Here is a 21,661-nt window from a genome sequence, read left to right on the forward strand (position 1 = left end):
GTCCTTACAGGGACTGTACAGTACTGATCGAGGTGAGAATTCAATTTGTAACATTTTGCGAGATTTAGAAACCACTCTATGAAATGTTAAAAAGCTTACAATTCTAAGGGGAATCAAAAGTTTATTTGATGAAAATCAGTTTTGAAATGGCTGAGATATCTATACAAAAACAAGGTAAAACAAAGAGATCTTGATAAAAGTCGTGGCATATCAATTTTTTTACGATCGCTTTTTTGGATATACTCAACCATTTCAAGGCCAATTATCATCAAATGTTGAATCCTTCTTGAAATTACATGCTCTTTCATTTTTCATATTTTTCTCATCTCGCAAAAAAAAAAAAAAAGTTAAATCTAAATCCTCACCTTAACCAGTACTGTACAGTCTCTTTAAAGGGAGGCAGTCCTGAGGATTTTTACTATACTGATAATTAAGAATAGTAAACAATAAAATCTTTCACCAGTTCTTACGCAAGGAAATCCACCACTGTCTCCATACACAATTTTTAAAAAAAAAATTCCTGCAAGCGATCGTGCAAGAGCCTGCAAAATGGTGCGACGTACTGTAGGCGATGCCCAACTCATTGGTAGGAGGTAGTGCCTTAGAAAACCAATTTAAGTGTTTCAAAATGGTCGTACATGATTTGTCATAAAATGTGATAATTTATTATTATGCGGTTTCATTATTTTTAGATAAATTGTTTTAAGCTTATATACAACAAATATGAAAACTGATTAAAAAATGTATTGAGATGATTTTTTTAAAAACCTAAAAATACCATGCATTAGACATCAAATCGGCATGGTCCTTTTCGAGCTGACGTTCTTGTTGCGGTACAAGTTGTATGTTGCGTACAAACCACGCACACGCGCATTCATGTTATTACTAATACCCTGTATGGAGTCAGCTGTGCAGTTTTTTCGGCAGAGGAGACTTGAATCCGTCAAAGAAAATTGTTGTATTGTACATAATTGCTCACTCTTCTATGTCAATAGGACAGTGGTGTAGCTGCTTATGTTGGAGCATTATTCCAATGTTGAGAGAGTGCAAAAAATGTCAGTCAGCCAATGACAGAGACATTGTTTAGGATATACCATGTACTACATGTAGTATACGCGTGTGTATCACGGAACTAATATGCACAGCGCATACAACATGATTTGGAGAATGTTAGTATGAAAGTTTTTATGTTCAGCTTGGTTGTACTGAGGTTTCTCAACCATACAACCCACCTTTCACAAGATGGATCTGAGATGGACAAAAATAAAGAAAACAAAATCTCACTAGTGAGCTTATACAATGATTGTATATATATGCACAATGAGCAGAACACAGTGTTACTGTAAAACATATTCGCGGCATGAATTTTTCGCGAATTATAGCCGACGGCCTTTTTGCGGCGTGAAATTTTCGCGAACTGCCACTGGCATTCAATGCATATAGTGTAGACAAGAACTTTCGCGTGCATTTTAATTTCGTGAATCTTGGCGCTCGCGAAATTCGCGAAATTAAAATGCACGCGAAAATTCCTCGTTTTACAGTATTACGCTGAGGACTGCCTTACTTAAATAACTAGTCAAAACATGGAGGGCTACTTGTGTGGATACATGTAGAAGGGGCAGATTATCTTCAGCTCCTGTGTTCTCTGGTAAATTAAGTACATGAATTATTTGAATAATGCTGGAGATGTATGAAAATTTGCATTTATACTAATCACGTACATCCTGCATGCAACTCTGCACATGGATGCATACTATATGTACACATTGTATTTGAGTACAAAGTACTACTTGAGGGGGAAAGAAGGATTCAACACAAACTTCTACACACATACATACTGATATTTTATTTCTTTTGTAAGCTTCCATACCTTGAACAGTAGTGCAAACTATTCACTGCCATACATGATAGTATTATACATGTAGAAGCTCTAAGAAGTCTACCTACAATGCATGTATTGAAGATTTATATCATCATTGTCCCAACTGATTTTACTTGATGATTCATGTTCACTGTAGCTTGCTGCTTGTCAAGACTGCATCACACATTCTCCACGTTGATACATTTTGAAAGAAGACCATGCTCATACATGCACTCAACACAATAATTTTTGTTAAATCATTATGAACACACTATACAATGTACAGTAGATAAAATATCTCATTTGCTTCAAAGTTGAACAACAGCTATTTTTCAAAACTCATGATTTAATGTTTTATCATGTAAATCTGTTGGTGTGCTGTGAATAGAAACTTGCAGGTTTACAGGGCTTAGAATAGATGATGACGCGACTTTGTACTATACATATTCAGTGTTTTTGTTTGTTTGGTATTAGTAAGAGGAAACTCGGAGGTTTCCTGCAATATTGTCCAAATGACGTACAAATGATGTATATGGTGCTTAGTCACAGAGAATGTTATTAAAAGGCTAAATAGGTTTTATTCTGCAGCCTAGGTAGAGTATCAAGCATAGCTGACGTGAAGTACTGATACACTGTATTCTTATGTAGGTAATTTGACAGGTTGTAAAACTGGCATGGGTTTATCTGGCCTACATGTTTTTATGCTTTGGTTTCATTCTATAGCAGGATTTCTTTTGCGGAGCTGCAGTTGTGTATTTAGTTAGTGATATTTGCTGTGAATGTGTACATTTACATGATCTAGAATGTGGATATTCTCTGTAGCAATGTACATGTTGTATATTAATTACCAACAATCAAAAACAAACGTGAAATACCTTGTTACCCTGATAAAGCAGGACCTTTGGGATAAGTTGCGTGTGTGGGAGTCATTAGAGCTTTGCAAAACATGTTGTTGTGTGACACTTGACAGAGAAGGGCACATACCAGTAACTAATTACCTATAGGAACCTTGTGGGTAAAAAGATGGCAATTTCAGATTCTCTTTAGGGAACTAGTTAAGGTGATGTCCCACACTATCAACACATTGCACGTCACATCGCTCGAGGACAACAACAAAAAGAAAATTTATACTTACGTGTACTGTAAGTATAAACCGAATTCACCATACACTGTATTTTTATATTTCTAGCAAAATGAAAGAGCTCTTGATAATTGTACTGCTGGGCCCCGTTTTATCAAAAGATAAAATCAATTTTAAATTTCCTTGCTACACAGGCTGCCATAGACTTATAGTTGAAATCAACTATATAATCAATTTTAACTCTTCATAAAACAGGGCCCAGGCCGCTTTCAGAAAGCAGGGGGGGGGGGGAATATTACCCTTAACATGTGTGAGTTACATGCTGTGAAATGTTTACTTTTCATTAAAAGAAAAAGACAGTGAAATTTTGTGGACTTCTCTGTTATATATTCTCTATAATTATTGCTGTCATGCAGTGATGTCACAAACTATTGTAGTCTTCTTATCCAGCAGTGGTGTCACTGAAACTTTAACATTTCATAACTTCTGAACAGATTGGTTGATTTCTCTCAAACTTCACTGATTGTGCTGTACTAAGCAGCTGCATTCATTCAATCCACATGCAGTACATTTGTATAAGTTGAAGTGAACTTGTCCTTTTATAAGGGGAAAAAATAGACTTATTTTAGAAATAGACAAGTATTTTTTTTATAATGAACAAAATTTGGTTTCCAATTTACATGAGAAGACACAAGATCCATAATAACAAAGGGGTTCATTGATCTTTTCTTACATTATTGCATGTGATCAGCATTCATTTATTGGTGTATTAAGATCACTTATGTGCAGCAAAATATTCTTGCATTGAAAGCACTGCAAATACATATGTAACAATGTATCTCCACCCATTTTGTGGTACACCGACATTAAGGATACAGAGAAAAGGTACACATGTAGTAAAAATAATTGAAAAAGATAAAACAGCCTGGCAAATTTTTAGTTCCTATCCCATGTACAAATGTCCTGTTTTAGTTGGACTATCATGAAATGTACATCTGTGAATGATAAGAATTTAAATCAGACTACTGGTATCAAATATTGCTTGTACCCGTGTATTAATCAACCTGCACAATTCACTAAAGGTGCATAATGCATGAAAAAAACCACAAGATCATTGTCATTATATTAGTGCAGGTACACTTGTACAGTGTACATAAAATGTGAGTCTTCCTGAGTGCAGTTGAGGTCATGTATTTATAGCTTTAGACACACTGCAGTACCATGTGCTTTCATTGCCATAATAGGAAGCCTTGGGAGCTTTAAAAAACATATCAGCAGTATAGTCAGTCATCTCCTCAAAACCTGCGGTGATAGTACAGTGCCGCGGCTAATGTGATACAAAATAACAATTTTTGTGACTCTGACATACAATGTAGCAGGCTGCAGGAAAGTGGTATAATTATACAAGATAGTCAACAAAGTGCATCCCAGGCACATTTCACAGCTACCATCATAAATAAAGAAAACGAAGAAGAATGTATTTGATTTCTTTGTAAAACTTACCCGATATGCTTTATTATACAATCACATCAGTGCAGTGTTTTTCTTGTTTATGCATTTTTTTTTCTTGGTTTTTTGTTTTAATTTTCTTATTAGTGATGTATTTGTCTCCTCTAGACCAAGTATCATTCGGTTGTTGTTGTTTTTTTCCTTCTTTTCATTTTGAACTGAAGATGTTCATTTGTGTATACTGGATACTCCAATGCTGAAACATAGTGTTTGCAAAGAAAGGGGGTACTGTCTGCTGTTTGGAAACAATGTTCAAAGTGATTGTACTATTCTATTCTTGCAGCTCTAGGTTAGTTTAAAACATTTTTGGCTCACCTGAGCGAAAGGCTCAATTGAACTTGCGATCATTATCATCCCGTGTGCGAGCATAACTTTTTACATTTTCAGCTTTATCTTAAAAACCTTGTGACAGATTTTTACTACAGTGTAATCTTGGATAGGATCTACAGTAACTTTGTTCTTAAAATGGGCACCAGGGGGGCCCAAGTTCCCCATATTAAGAAATCTGTGAAAATCTTCTTCTCAAGAACTAGAACTGATAGAGCTTATTTAATAGGGCTGTGAGTAGCATGTTCATGGGTGACTGTAGTATAAATTTGGTTCAAATGCAATCCCACCCCCCCCCCCCCCACCCCCGTCTAAAATTGCTATAGACATGACTGATCATTACTGTATCTTGAAGCTATTCAACCAGGAATTACATTATTTTTGCACTTTTATGATAAAAGAATGTTATTTTTATTTTTATTTGGTAAATGATCAATGGGAAATTGTCACTTTATAACATCATCGGCTCACTCATTTGTACAATGTATATTGTTGGTGTCAGTATTTCACCTCGCAGTGGGAATTGTTATAATTTTGTTGGCAAAATAACATTAGCGGCGATACGCTGGCCCCCTTCTCAACACTCATCCGTCATGAACTTGGCAAAACAATGTATCTACTCTTGTGCATGCAATGTATTTTGTTGCCATCGTTTACGTAGTGAGTGATAGGCTGCGCACCATGCATGGCCAACAGAACCACGCGCAAAATGGCATTGTATAACCTGTACGTGCACCATTGATCAAGACTTACGTTGTTTTGCTGTAGCAATAGCTTGGTTTGGTTGATGCGGTAAAACAATGTATGTTTTGATAAATGCAAATTATTGTAGAAATAAGGGGTCTAGAAAATCAATTTGCATTCAGGATCATTGATACTGTTGGTCCCTTCAGGGTTAGATATGAAGTATTAAACAAACACAGAAAAAGAGTTGTACGTTTGCAAAACTTTAAACTCGATTTACTAAAAGAAGTTTCATGTGAGAGTGTTGTTTTGCCATCTCACAGCCGACATTGAGGAGAACAATACTTCACAAAGAAAAAGTCGTTTTCAAGTGAAATACAGTAGTGCCTTGGAAATCAATCATCCTGCTTTAAAAACATGAGTCTGAGTTTGTGTAGACATTATACATCCAGAATAAGGTAGAGTCATTAAAAAGATGGAATAGAGTGGATGCTTTTTGGAGGATGAAAAAGTGGCATACCATATATACGTGTACCTGTATAGCATCCAGGGTACTTCGTGATGCATCTTGGTCTGATGGCTTGAGCAATGGAGACAACATGTGTGCAGGTTGGCGGTTAGCAGTCATATTAAAGTATTGTGGTAGTCCAGAAAATTAAAGGGAGAAAAAACACAAATGATAACACACCATGTGGCTACCTATTAAACACAGGATGAAGGAAGCTGACACTACAGTAATTTGTTTCTGCATGTGGGACAAAGTTGTATGTGAGCGGTATTCTACAGTAGGCACTATGCAAATTATGCTAAAAATGCAGAGATTCAGCCCACTTGTTGGATGAAACAGTCAAGTAAAGAGATCAGACTGCACTGTATCATTCAGTCAGTTTGATTTTGCTCATTTTTCTTTTCTCTCTCTCAACGTTATATTGGGGGTATGCTATCAGAGACAATGCAGTATTGCCGCTAGTATTAAAAAAATTTTAGACAAAAAATTAGTGTTAGCATTCTTGTGTAAGATTGTAATCTTTGAGAAGGTGTGTACAGTGCACAGTACACTTATGTGTGTGTGTTGGTGTGTGAGAGAGGGGAAATTAGATGAATGCTGATCATCATGTCCAGAAAACAAACAAAGAGAAGCCTGCCAAGAATCATGAAGCCACAAACTTCCATTTTAAGTGCTCTTTTGTAATGGAGCATTATCATTTCAATTAACAGTCTGTCAAAGACTGGTCTTCATGCAGGTTGACATGGGTGAATCTACAACTGTACATGTACTAACATGAGAGAAGTCATTGAATTCAAGTGTTCATACTTGTCTGCATCTATAGGCCCCTTGTCAAAGGGGGCATGCTCATACAGGTATATGTACCACTCATCTTCATGCAATGTATAACAAACAATTGTCAGAATAAGACAAACAAAAACAAAAAAACGCAGAAACATCATACTGTGTGGCAGGTGTGTTACACAATGTATCAGATAAATGACACACCTGTACAATATTGGTAGTCTATGGAAAGCACACACACACAAAACAAATTACTCATAAAGATTCCTTGGCCTTGAGAAATGAATGCAGCCTGTATCATCTTTAATGTTTGATTTTTTATGCCTCCGCCACGAAGTGGTGCCGGAGGCATTATGTTTTCGGGTTGTCCGTCCGTCCGTCCGTCCGTCCGTCCGTCCTTCCTTCCGTCCGTCCGTCCGTCCGTCCTTCCGTCCGTCCGTCCGTCCGTCCTTCCGTCCGTCCGTAATGAATTTTGTGGACAGGGTAACTACCAAAACCTTTTGAGGTATCCTAATGAAACTTGGCATGTATGTGTATTAGGGGGTGAAGTTGTGCCTATCAACTTTTGGGTGCACATGCTCAAGGTCAAAGGTCAAAAGGTCAAGGTCAAATGATTACAATTTCACTATTTCCCCCATATCTATGCAATGCCTAGAGATATTTTCTTGAAACTTAGTGTATACATGTATTACCCAATTAAGATTCTCTGGTGAAAGTTTGGGGTCATGAGGTCAAAAGGTCAAAGGTCAAAAGGTCAAGTAAAGTGTTGAAATTTTACTTTTTTCTCTGTATCTTGGAAATTGTTCAAGGTATCTTCATGAAACATAGTATATATGCATGTACTGACTGGCAGTGGTTATCTAGGGAATTCAGGGTTCATTGGGTCAAAGGTCAGGGGTCAAAGGTCAAGGCAATACTTCAAAATTTTACTATTTTCCTTATATTTATGCTTTGCCAGCAGGATTATTTTGTTTAACTTGATGTATGCATGTATAACCCAATAGAAATTATCTGGGATTTTTTTTTTGCCAAGAAGGTCAAAGGTCAAAAGGTCAAAGTGAAAGTGCTGAACTTACTTCTTTCTCCATATCTCGGAAGTGGCTCAAGTTATCTTGAAACTTAGTACATATTTATGTATGTTCTGCCTGACAGTGATTCTCTTATAAATCAAAGGCCAGATGAAAATGATAACAATTTACTGTTCAATACAGAAATTGCACTTTTTCTCCATACCTTGAAAATTACTCGGTGCATAAACTTATGAGAGGGTCAAAGTCAAGTTAAAGTTCTTAAATCCCCAAATACATGCTCTCCTCCAATTCATCCAATTAAACATACACGTTTAGGTCAAGGAAGGTAAACATTCAATACATTTGTGACAAACATGTCATTTTGATATTTTGCCAATTTTGTGAAAATGTAATCACACATTGTCCACATGTACTATAGACCCATTAGGAGAATCATGCATTATGGCGGAGGCATACCAGTTGCCATAGCGACATTTCTAGTTTTATTATTTTTTTTTGGTCAACTATCCAGTTTTAGAGGAAATTGGTTGATAGCTTACCTCACTTCTGTCATAATTATCTCTGATTTTCTAACAGTAATGAAAGAGAAGCAGTATGTGTGACTTTCCAACCTTTACATGGACCCAAAGTATTGATGATAATGCCAACCATAGAGTTCATGCTTTTGTTGCTATTACATTCATCTTGTCAACGATGGTAACAATGGTAACAATTATTTGTACAACCTGAAGCGTGATATTTATATTGACCAGTTACCATTATGACTATAACATTGTATATTGCAAGAGAATATAAAGTAGAGGTTTGAAGTTCGAAGTTCATCATATCACAGCCGGCAACCAGGGATAGCCTGGGGGTAGTGTCGCTGCCCGGAAAGTAGTAGATACAGTACATGTAAGAGGTACGAGTCACGTGGTTACTTTTTTCCGCCATGTTTGTTTAATTAAGATCTGCAGTAGCGATCTTACATTTGTACCTTCATTTGCTAGAAGGAAACAAATTGAAGAAAATTCAAACCTCACACATTGTATATTGTGCATATATTTATTGTGTTAATGCACATAATTTATCGTGTGATTTACATTGTATGTATTCTTTTTGTCTGTTTATAATTGAGAAAGTACAGTAATTTATGCTTACACTGTGTATTATTTACGATGAAACTTGTTTCGAAAAATGTGTGTACATAAGATTGAATAGTTGTTAAATCTTTTGAAGGTATAGATGACTCTCTGTTTACACCATAGTGTCTTCTTGTGATTTCATTCCAGGGGGACCATGTGACTGTTGGCTGGGTGGGGCTGGCTGTGGGCCTTTTCCTGACGACATTCGGCCTCAGCTATCCCATCATCCTTCTTATTAGCTCTGTGGCTTTCTTAGCTGGGTGAGTACTTAGTATTTGAATGATTGTGAGCATACTTTACCTGTCCTGGGAGACTTCATTATGCAAAGTAGCATCACTGCACATGCCCAGGAAAAGTTGTTGCTTCATTCATCTGTTTATGTGCCATGTTCACGCCCCCTGCGCACTCTACAGCATTCCAAGTTCGCATATTTTGCTCAAATGCACAAACCCGCCCAAATTGATTGATAAATCACCAAATACAACGGTACATGTAGTTACATGCCTCTTATATATAATTTGCATTGTGTGATGATTAAATAGCAAGAGGTGTTCCCTACTGGATTTTCAAGTAAATTCAAAGTTTTTGTCACTGTTTCATGAGCAAAAGTTACATGCCTGGACAATACTGTAGCTACTGGTCATTTGAGAGAAAAAAGATTTGTCCTATCAGTCATAGCAAAGTTTGGCAGTTTCTTTCTCTACACATTTGCTCATTGCATGTCCTGCATAACAAAAATCTGTAAAAAGATATGGATTTGAAGAATAGAATGTATTCCCAAAGCATGCCTAAATATTTTCTGTTGCAGTCTCAAATTAATGTGGCACGCAAGGGATTATACACAATGGCACATAAAATCATTTCACAAACACTATGAGTGCAAGAAGTCCTTGGAATTTGACTCAATCTAATTCAGTTATTAATTTTCACTTAATTAAGATATCAAAATGTAAATAAACAATTAGTACAGTACCAAAATGTCAGACTGCAAGTGCAAAATTTGAAGATTACAGATCTTATTGTATGAGGAGGTCACCAGGAAGCCAAAGTAGTTGTGTATTAAACAAACCATTGGAAGAATGATCACAGGTTGGGACTAGCTGTAAAGGAGGGAGAGGGGGGCGAGGAGCACAGACAAATGTGTTGGTGTATGGCTGTGTTTATGCTTCCCCTTTTCTAGCCATAATCAGCATTTGGAAATGGGATAATAGTACAAAATGTGGTTGCATCCTTGCTCATTTTGATGTAAACGCCGTTTCAAAACATAGTTTTAAAACATCATTTAAAAACACACAAGAAGATGCGTTTATGATCGGCAACTGCACATTGCATGGGGGAGCATTTAAACACAGAAGATTTCACATACTTTATACGCGTGTAAATGATGTAATTCCATCGCCTTTCCAGTTCATGTGAAAATGCGCGCACCAGGCCAGCCACCCTTTAGATTACTGCACTGTGCAATGTCCAATCTGCAGGGGGGTGTGCTTTTTAGCTCAAGCTCCCTGTTGGTACATTTGTATACTGTACGTACACAGACGCAGCGTATGCATAAAGAGCCCACTGATGGTGCAATCTGATTTTGTCAACAATTTGTTAATAAAATAAATACTCATATATTTCCTATCATTGTCTGCGGTCCATATGTGTGTATTACCAATAGAAAAATGGGTTAGTGTTAGATGATTGTACAACACTGTATACTTTTTTGTATGCATTTTTCCATAAAATGCAGCACATGCAAAAATTGTCAGTCCATGCACACTGTACCTTTCACACACACACACACACACACACACACACACACACACACACACACACAATTAATTGATGTATGAAACTTGAAATCCCAGGTGATTTATGGTCCTTACAATTTAGAATTGACCCCAGAACAATGTATAATTTATTATGACCAAAGAAGCATGTAAAGAGAATGCTGGTTACTGTATCTTGCTTGCAACTGAATGTTGATTTAACGTTGTTAAAAATCACAACTTTAACTTCATAAGTGTATGCGTATGTTCCTGAAATGCTAACTTGTACATATTATAACTGTGATTTTCTTTCATATCCTGTCCACGCAGGGGATTGTGGGTAGTGTATAAGGGCCCAGCCTCCGTAGACTCTACAGCCATCTTAGATGAAATCACAGCTACAACCCAGCTTCGGGAGGAAACTATTGGCATCCGACAGGTAAACTCAGATCTTGTATTCTTAAGAAAATCTGTAGCATGCTTGAAAAATTAACTTATACCAAAATTTTGCTTGTAGAAAAGGACCAGGAGAATTAGCTGAATTTTAGACTTTACTGTACTATAGAATGCCAAGCTTGATTCTGGAAAAGGAAAATCTGACTGTATATTTGGTCTGATTTATGTTTTGTGATATTCAGCTAGGCCAAAATGGCAAAATCCATGGACACTTCAAATGTGATCTAAGACAGTTTTCTGCCTTTTTGTTTATCATGTTGTTCTTCTTCATACAAAATGTAATCAACCAAATGAGTTTTATCTGAACTTTGTAAAGTGATTTTTTGCGGTTTTATTTGCCAATTTTTCCCTTACTGTCTATGAGTTATTACATCATAGATAAAGGAAATAATCATAAATTTGTTCATTAGTTAATAGATATGACATGTTTGTGTGTGTGTGTGTTTTTTTGTTTTTTCATTATCTACTCCTCAATTCCTAACCAATGTGAAACCATGTATATGCAATAACTTCTGGAATTCCAAATTCTCAGACCCAATGATCCCATTTCTGTTATATAAACACAAAATCTTGACTATTCATCCGGGATATTCATGATGTTGGCTTCTTGAAGTCTCAGGATGTACACATGATTATTGCTATTGCATGAGAGGCCTTCATGTTATGCTGTGGACACATAGATTCTCTTGGCCTCAGCAGCCCCTTCTCCTGCCCATCACAATACCACGATGGTAGACCATGAGATATCTAGACAAAAGGTGAAAAATGTATCAGACCTTGATCAGAACATGAGAAACATGATGGACCCCATCAGAACCGACAGGCTGGGAAGGAATGTTCTGGTATCCCTGGTAGACTGCAGGCCTGTGATTCTCTGGACTCAGTAGCCCCTTCCCCCGCCATCACAATACCATGATAGACCATGAGGTACATTGTATCTTAGCATGACCCAGCTATTATACTTGAATACAGAGAAAAAGAATGGTCAAGATCCCACGGCGCACTGTGTCTTGATCAATTGGGATTGCCGTCACAAACCCAGCAAACATGCATTGAACATGAAGATGTCCAAATCTACAGGTTCAATCCAAGTCTAAGTGGATATGCAGGGTTCGAAATTGGCGATAGTCCGGTGGCCATTGGCCACCCGAAATCACGTCGGACTAGCTAAAAATCGTAAAATTCTGAAGTTACTGGTCCGTCTGGCTAGCCAAAATATCGCTTCAGTGTCAAAATTGATCCTAAGTAGTCCACTTGGCTAGTTTAAAAAAAAGTTAAGTGCGACCCCTGATATGTTGTAAAGTTTAAACACAAACAAAGCAGAGAAAGTTTCATCAATTTAAGGAAAGAAAAGAAAAGAAAAATGTTTGAATCTCAAGGGTTTTAGACAGATGAGATGTGCACTGTAAGTGTTACGTGTAGATGAATGATACCAAGCACCAGTTTTGATGGTGACAGAGATCCATGGAGACAGCACTAACCCACAACAAAGGGTGATCTATAGGAAGTCAAACAAAGTTGAACAATGGTTCCAGTTCAGCGGTGAAGTTTTGTAAATTTTTTTTTTTTTCTGATCTTTCATTCAGTGAGGCAGTAACTGCGTATTGTACTATATTAGGGAAATGAGTCATTTCAAGTCTGGTTTGGTTCATCTGACTGACAAAAAAAAAGAAAGAAATACAGACTACACGGATTGGAATATATTTAATTTATATTTCGCGCCTTCCACAGTTACTGTGTAAATTATATCCATTGTTAATATGGCTGATCAATATTTGTGTTACTGTTGCCCACACAATGATACAATATGTATCTATAGAACTCAGTGGTTAGTGTTCATATGGATGTTGGACAGATTAGCTGCCAGTGATAATATTCAACAATAGTGTCTTCATTACTGTGGTTCCGTGTACAGCCATGAGATGGCAAGACAATTAATGTATTCATGCAACCTCTTTTCCAGTATACTCGGGTTTAAGTTTAGCAAAAGTAGAGCTTTTTTTGTGTTTTTGTTTTACATGTAATATATTTCATAATGCAAATTATTGATTTAACTAGAACCATTAATTTCGAAATAATTTAAATGAATCAATGCAAACATTGTTTTACCCCATGAACCTAACCAGGCTTTGTTGCGGCAAAACAATTTAAGTCTCGATTTTGTAGTGGACTACATATATATGTCACGCAACGTCAGAACTGGGCATGGTTCTGCGTGTGACCAATCAGCTGACTGTTACTGCTTTAAATAGGTCTACATAAAACTTTTCAAAGGCATTGTCTGCACAAAAAGACAACTGCAGAGAAGTAGACTTTAGACTTTTAGAGGGTTGTTTATTTGTTTGTTTATTTGTTTGTTTGTTTGTTGTTTGTTTTTGCTACAATGTAGTGTGGTTGTCCTTTGAATAATTTGTCAAAAATTATTTGTGTATTCATAAATTATAAAAAAGACTTTTGGTCAGCTTGTTCTGGCCTGTGATCAAGAAAGAAAAGTCTCTGAATAGATTTCCATGTTCATAGTGTGTGTAAGTAAAGGTGAGAAAGAAAGGGAGTGTACATTATGTGCGTTTGTGCATATTTATAAAATGGGTTCAAGAATGTAGCCAATTGGAAGCGCTGAAATGAGTCACATGTGCGTGCATTAATTTCTTAGTAAATGCACGGCCGGGGCCTGACGTACGTCACAATGTTTACACTAGCAGTGCGCACTCAATCAGTTGTTACAAGTGCGTCACGCGCTACTATACGCGCTGTCAATCCTGTAAACAACTTCTAGTTCGGGCTGCCACAACAGCCGGCGGCCTTTCTTGTGCATAACACGTGGCGTACGTATACTCTTATACGTACGTACAGTACTTATGTGCGGGATTTCCGAGTGCGACGTGCGTAAATGTTTGGGACGAACATCTTCGGACATCTTGACTTTTGAGCGAGTGCTACATGTAGCTGACTGGTATTGACCCACAAAGGTACGTGAATAATGCTGTTAGTTTTCGACCCATTTTATAAAACAAATGATGCACAGGATTATTTCGTGGTGTTAGTGAAGGTGCGGCTCACTCTCGAGTATTGACAACGGTTGCAAACATGCACTTGGCTGCGCCTCGTGCATGTCGCACCATTGTCAATACTCTCGAGCACGCCGCACCTTCACTAACACACTCTATCCTGTGCATCATTTGTATAATATGCATGCATGTTGTTGTGTGTGTGTGTGTGTGTGTGTGTGTGTGTGTGTGTGTGTGTGGATACAATGTAATGTCCTCCTGTATCAGATTAATAAGGAAGTTTGGGGGAGTAGTCTTATCAAGAAAAAAACAAAGTCTGCAACATAGCTGTGTCAGGTACTCTGGTACTTTGTAGGTGTACAGGGTAAACATGTGTTATCATCTAGCTAATATTTGTTTCCAAGATATGTCTTGCAATTGTAGAACTCTCCTAACACTTCGATGTCATGTTAGCTCAGTTAATTTATTGTAAATAAAGTGGGCTGATCATAATATTATGGCAGCATTAATCTGAGTTTTTTTTTTAAATCCCAATACTGTACAAGGTGTTTATTACAAAGTTTGAGAGTGATATTGAAAGGAGTTGCAATTACAGATTTCAAATACACCATGACATTGGTAAACCTTGATTCTGTGCTTTCGCATTTGAAAGAATTACATCGAATTCTCATCTCCTTGTGTGTCATGTGAAGAATTTGACAAAAACAGAATATTCAAATAACTTGCAAGATCCATCAGAGGGCTTTAAGTATTATATTAGAGAACAGGTATTTCTATTTATTAAGTGATACAACTCGTACATAATCTGTTCTTTTTAGAGTAGTGTGTGTCTTCAACAAAACTGTGATTTGTAGATTTGTGTATAAAAGAAAAAAAATGATAATATTCAGTCTGCTTTGATCTTTGTCATACACTTTGTAATCCCAAATGTTCCTGGGTAAATTTTATAGGGCTCTGCAAATTGTATTTTGCCAAAGAGTTCTGGATTTTCATGATGAATGCAGGTTGTAGCCACATGGTAACAACCAATGTATGATGATATTGATAATCAAGCCTTTTGTTGTTGTGTGTTTTCAGCAAAGTAAACAGTTGTATTGATGTGCTTTGTGGTGTTATATACCTGCAACATTTAAGATGTTGCAGTGAACAAACACATACTGAAGAGTGAAACAGAGTGTTTACATGTGTTGATTGACATATCATTGTGCAATGATAAATGTGTTGATTATTGGTATAAACTCCACTGTTTTCCTATGTACAGTATAGCTTCAGATATCCTGTGTTCAGTGTTAACTCCACTTTGTTGTGCATACTCTGTACACTGTATTGGTATCCTGTGTTCTGTGTCAACTGTAAAACTAGAAAATTCTGTGTGCATGAAACTTTTGTTTGCAAGGAGCCAAGATTCACAATTTAAGTTAAATGCAAGCAAAAGTATTTGTCTTTAGATGCAATGCAATGAATGCCAGTGGCTATTCATGAAAGTTTCATGCCAAAAAAAAAAAAAAAAAAAAAAAAAAAAAAAAAAAAACCTCTGGCTCCAATTTACAAAAGTTTAATGCTTCAAATGTTTCTGGTTTAACAGTATACTCTACTGGTATCCTATGTTCAGTGAAACTTAGAATATTGTGTTCAGTGTCAACTCCACTTCGTCGTGCATACTCCGTACCGTGCATTAGTACATGTATCTTGTGTTCTGTGTATACTCCATTGATATCCTATGTTCTCCTTTGCCGGTGTAGGATGTGGAGAGGATGCAGGTAGAGCCAAGGACATACAAAATTGACAAGAGACTGACAGGAGCAAGCATCATTGATGACCAGCTGCAGGAGGTAAGCATCCACAGGACTGGGATGAGTCTTGCTGCTCTTTTACCCCATTTGTAGAGAATACACAGTCGGGCCCAGAAGCGCTCCTGAAGCACTTCGACTTTGTCTATGTCCCTCGACTTATGCCCCTCTGAGTCTGTTCATATGGAGAATCACAGCTCACTGAGACCACACTTTAAGTGGCTGAGATGGGCTTTAATTGTCATGGTGACAGGTGCGCAGGAACTTGTAACATACAAACTGTATGCACAGGGTGCACCACATACTTCTTCCAGAGCACTCTAAACCTTAATGATCAGTTTAGAGGGCTTCGGGAGCACTTAGCCTATTGAAGGGGGCATAACTTTAGAGCACCCAAGGGCCAGGTTGTCTGTTCATACCTGGAGTTTAGATCGCTTCAGGAGTGCTCCTGAACCTAGCATCAAGAAAGGCATAACTTTAGAGCACTCCAAGGCCCAATTGTCTGTTTATACAGAGTTAAAGGAAGTTAGGAGCACTCCTAGAGTGCTCTGAATGCACTGTGTAATTATTGGTAGCGAAAATGACATTCTTGACATCTTCTGAAATTTACAATTATAGAGTACCAAAGTGATGATGTCACACCCTAGTTATAGCATGGGTTGGAACCAGGTGCAAGCATTAGCAGCAATAGTGTTCACAGATCTTATTCAGGCCAGGTTAAGTTGTTTAGAACCAGATTCCATAGCGATGACTGGTTACCGTTATGACATCACACTTTGGTACCCTATGTGATTGCATTTTCCTCTGGAAAGATGTGGTCCTAGATATCTTTCCTTTTGATAAATTTGATGTTATATTACTCTATTATGTTTGTCATTGTTATAATAAATTAGTGGAAATTGAGCAAAGAAAATGGGATTCCATTGAGATTCGAATCCAAGACCTCCGGATTGCTAGCCCAGTACTCTACCGACTGAGCTGTAGAAAGCCCTAATTCAGTGTTTGTCCCAGAAAATTTGATAATGCAGATTTAAAGTTTTTCTGTCCTTTGAGGAAGCCTACAGTAGGAGCAGAGGATGAGATTCAGGGGTCTCTTTTTCAACAACAGTAATACAACTTACTGTACAAGCTGAAATTTAGGGGCGATATTTCCAGAACAGACTATAAAAGTTATAACTTAAAATATGTGACAGTAGCTAGGTCAATCTGATGTATAAAAGTATTCAAGTTTCATAATTTGTTTCGTGACTGCTGCTATGTTGACGTATTTCAGTGTAAATTGTAGCAACCTGTTTTGATGCAACACAGCACAAAATAACAGTGCCTTCATCAGTAGCAAGACAGCCAAAATTGCCTGTTAATGCATTGTTTATTAAATAACAAACACTCATGGTTTATCGCAATAAAATTAAGCTTCAACCAACCTTCAGATTTGATTAGCTAGCTTTCGTCCACGACTGTAGACTTTCTAAAGCAGAATGATTCCTTCACACCTTCACTACCTGTTTGATGAAACTTTGGGATTACTGGAGCATAGATAGGTGACAATGTGTATCCAGAGTCCCTATTCAAAGTAGGATTAGTCTTCAACAGTTGACAGGATTAAATGAAGGCTAGACAGCCAATTATGAAGGTTGGTAGGAGAGCTCGGTAAAAGCCCAATTTGGTTGTGATCTTTCCCTAACCGATGACAGTTTTCTTTATCACTCAAGATTTATTCTTCATGAATCATACGTCACTTCTTTCACCTGTTGTATGCATGGATCCTCTTGTTTGTGTTTGAGTGTGATTTGATTGACACCCTGAATAGAGAGCTGGAAGGATTGTGCATAGTACATGTTACATACAGTCCAAAATTTGAACACCAAGTGTTCATCTTGTCGAGTGAATTCCATTTGCTCATTCAAAATACATACTATACTGTATGAATTGGCTGCATTTTTGCTGAACATTTTTTGGTTTTGTTTTTGTCTCCAATATATGGCTTGTGAGGATCTAGTATAGTAGCCGATTGTTTTGATTGTCATAGAGCAGCTGTCATTTCAAGTCCAACCAATTTTCATTCTTTCTCTCTGATTGTCCATTTTTTATGCCTCCGCAACGAAGTGGCCGGAGGCATTATGTTTTCGGGTCGTCCGTCCGTCCGTCCGTCCGTCCGTCCGTACGTCCGTACGTCCGTCCGTCCCGTTTTGTTTTTGTCGATATCTCAAGAACCGTGTGGTGGTTTTACATCAAACTTGGTATGAGGGTATATCCTTGGGGGATAATACTTTGTGTGGATTTTAGGGTAACAGGGTCAAAGGTCAAAGGTCACAGGTTATTTTGTGAATAAAATTGAAATTTCATGTTTTTCTCCATATCTCGCAAATGGTTCAAGGTATCTTCATGAAACTTAGTATATATGCTTGTACCGATGGGCAGTGATTATCTAGGGAAGTTGGGGGTCATGGGTCAAAGGTCAGGGGGTCAAAGGTCAAGGTCAACTCCTCAAAATATCACTACTTTCCTTAAAATGCAGTATGCCTGAAGGTTTTTTTTTTTTAAACTTGATGTATGGCATGTATTACCCAATATATATTTTTGGGGAAGTTTCTTGCCAAAAGGTCAAAGGTCAAAAGGTCAAAGGTCAAATGAAAGTGCTAAATTGCACTTTTTCCTCCATATCTCGAAAGTAACTCAAGGTATCATCATGAAACTTACATATTTATGCATGTTCAACCTAACAGTGATTCTCTTTGGAACTGTGAGGTCAAAGGTCAAAGGCCAGGTTTAGATAATGTCATTTAATATTTTGCCAATTGTGTGAAACTGTCATCACACATTGTCAAGACATTGTACTATAGACCTATTAGGAGAACCATGCATTATGGCGGAGGCATATCAGTAGCCGTAGCGATATATCTAGTTATTTAAATGATATACTGCAATTTCATCAAATTTGGATCTCAAGCCTCTTGTGTGCAAGCATTTATTTTGTTTTTGTGACATTATATTTTTCCTTCTTTTTTTTTTGCAGTAGAGATGACTGCTCATAAAACCAAAGTTGATTGTTTGGTAAATTTTTAATATCCAGTATGAATTATGACATTCAGGAGAGTTACATGTACATGTTTTGCTACCCAAGTACATCAGGAAATAACAGATATGTCCCTTTAATATTCTCCACTACTTGCAGTGCAGTCCAAATTTCCTTTTGAATGGCTCATCAGGCTTGACTCTGAAAAGTGCGTGAACTGAATACCAATCCGTAATGTATCGGATGGAATGAATACTGATTTGAGGTTAAGAGAGGAATAGGAACCATGCATACAAATGTAGTATATAATGGCAAGTACTCAGTGCACTGAGTGCTTGTAGGATGATTCATTTACATGTAGTATTGATCATTTATGTCTACAAAACTCCAGATTTTACATGCATATTTCTTGTCAGCTCTGTGTAGTTAATAATGGCATGTTTACCAGTGCACACTTGTTCTTTCAGTTTGGTATGTAAGCAGCGGCTGCATCTCCAAACTTTGAATTGAAATTCCTGTTGACTATAACTCAAGTCATTTCTTGCTTCATTTAAAAATGCAGAGTAGATTTGTTACATTGTTTAGTTTGGTATTGTAGGATATGACTGACTTTTTCATCTTTTTGGCTCGCATGCAAACTATTTGGATTTAATTCACATAGATTTGTTCCTCTTTCCAACACACAGAATTTTCTCTTTTTTGCATTGTTACTCTTCTCCAGTCTTTTTCTTTTCTTTTCTTTTTTTCTTTTTTTTTTTGGTTCTGTAGAAATACTACCATTTCTGTGTATTGCTAAGATTCAGTGGATATGTCTGTTTTCCTCATTCTCCTTCTGCCCCGTGCCTGTCATCTCTTGTTAGTCATGTTTTGCATTTCATGCCATGCTTCCCTAGTCTCTCTGCCTTTCTCGTTAAGATTCCATAATGAATGGTATTCAGTTCTGGCATTCATAGCTGTCATCTAGTTGATATCTTTTCTCTTGCTATCTCTGTTTCATGCATGTCTCTACTTCACTGAGGGAGGATTTGTATCATGTATCATATTATTTATCCTCTGTCTTTGTATATGTTTCTGTTTCTGTTTCTGTTTAAAGATTTATAAATGGCTTTGTATTTCACTTTCACTCCCTCTCTTGCTTTCTCTTGCCTGAGTAGAAATTAATTTAAAAGCTTGAATTAAGAAAACATTGCAGGCTGCAGCCACAGGATCTATCTGATTTACTTACTTGCAGCTGAATCCTCCGTGTGGTGCAACTTTTTTTTTTCTCTCTCTCTTGATCCTCTGTGCATCTTCTCATCAGTTTATGCAGTTACCATAATTATGTTAAGAGACTTGATATGTATGCACAAAGCACAAGCCAAGGATATGTTGTGTGTGAGTGTAGGATGTCTGTAAAGCTCTCGCTCTGAATGCAAAGTGGATGTGTGCTGTGTACTCTGCTCTTAAGAGTCTCTTATGTACTGTATGTATGAGGAGATCTCTTTTCTTCTGTCTTAAGCAAGTGTATGTGTGTGTATGTTGTTGGTTTTTTTTTTCTTTGATGTGTCTGTATGTTGTTTTTGTTTTTTTTTCTACGTCAGTGTATTCATTACCAACTTAATATGATACGTCTTTATGGTAAACAACCATATATTTCCCAGTCTGTGATTGGTTTCCTGGACATCAGTGATTTATGCCTGTGTCATCTGCTCTAGTTTATGTGTAATTACATTAGTTGCAGACTGCAGTGCCATGACTGTACTGGATTCTGTGAAGCCTTTGTGTGTGGATCTACTGCACACTCAGTATTGTACACCATCCACACTTCAGTCTCTGAATACAGTAGCTCCTTCTCTCCCTCACAGGTTGTGGTGCTGCTGCTGCGTGATTACGTCCATCCCTGGTACCACAAGCTTAGCAATGATGAGGAGTTTCTGCATCACCTCAAACAAGTCATCCAGAATGTCATCATCACCGTGGCAACCAAGTGAGCATCTTACTTGAGTGGAAACTGGAATGTAGAGATAACATCATTATTCAATTCAATTCAAGTTTATTTCATATTCTGGTCTCTTAACAAAATAAATGACATCACAAAGTACAACAACAATTATAAACGAGGGCAATGACAAACCAACAATTGAATACAACTCACTAAATGCAATGGATGTGGGGGACTAGCAAAGACCCTTGACCTGTCAAGGTTAGTCCCCTGTAAAACTGCATTTATGTAAACATAAAAAATTACATAAATACAAAATACTACTTAACAGATTTCAAGCATGAAATTACATAAATATGAAATACTACCTCTCAGACCTTCAGCATATGATTACAAGTGTATCTATACATTGCAGACTAAATAAAACAGACTAGTGTACTGTATAAGCTGTTACATATTTTCACGAATTTCACGAATCACTGTTGGACCGCAAATTCAACAACACACGAAAATATCCCCATGCACTAGGGTAATTGTGCACTCACAGTAGCCGCGGTGTCTGTTCTCGAAAACATCATCTCGTGAAAATGTTCATGACCTCCTCATTCGGGAAAACATCTGTATGCGGAAAAAGAATGATGTAATGCAGTCCACTTTATTATACTTTTCCCATGTTCTACACATAATATCCTAAATTTATTGTTTTTCATCATGAATAGTGATGTTCCATTATAACAGCCATACAAATATACTGCAAAGAGATGTTATCATACAGTGTAGATTATGTATTACAAAGTTGAAGGTTTAT

General features: G+C 37.2%; 1 protein-coding gene across 1 annotated transcript in view; it reads left to right on the top strand.

Annotated features, from left to right (window-relative positions):
• LOC139716467 (sorting nexin-13-like) overlaps window positions 1-21,661 on the top strand; it is a 49,603-nt gene that overhangs the window by 4,835 nt on the left and 23,107 nt on the right. The window contains exons 2-5 of the mRNA XM_071628013.1: window positions 9,056-9,168; window positions 10,993-11,101; window positions 15,869-15,958; window positions 20,777-20,898. Of these exons, the coding sequence (XP_071484114.1) occupies window positions 9,056-9,168; window positions 10,993-11,101; window positions 15,869-15,958; window positions 20,777-20,898 (434 nt within the window). The remainder of the gene's footprint in view (window positions 1-9,055; window positions 9,169-10,992; window positions 11,102-15,868; window positions 15,959-20,776; window positions 20,899-21,661) is intronic.

The sequence above is a fragment of the Diadema antillarum genome, unplaced genomic scaffold, assembly GCF_040938485.1.
Source record: "Diadema antillarum isolate AM-2024a unplaced genomic scaffold, OU_Dant_1.0 scf00000065, whole genome shotgun sequence".
NCBI classification, from domain to species: domain Eukaryota; kingdom Metazoa; phylum Echinodermata; class Echinoidea; order Diadematoida; family Diadematidae; genus Diadema; species Diadema antillarum.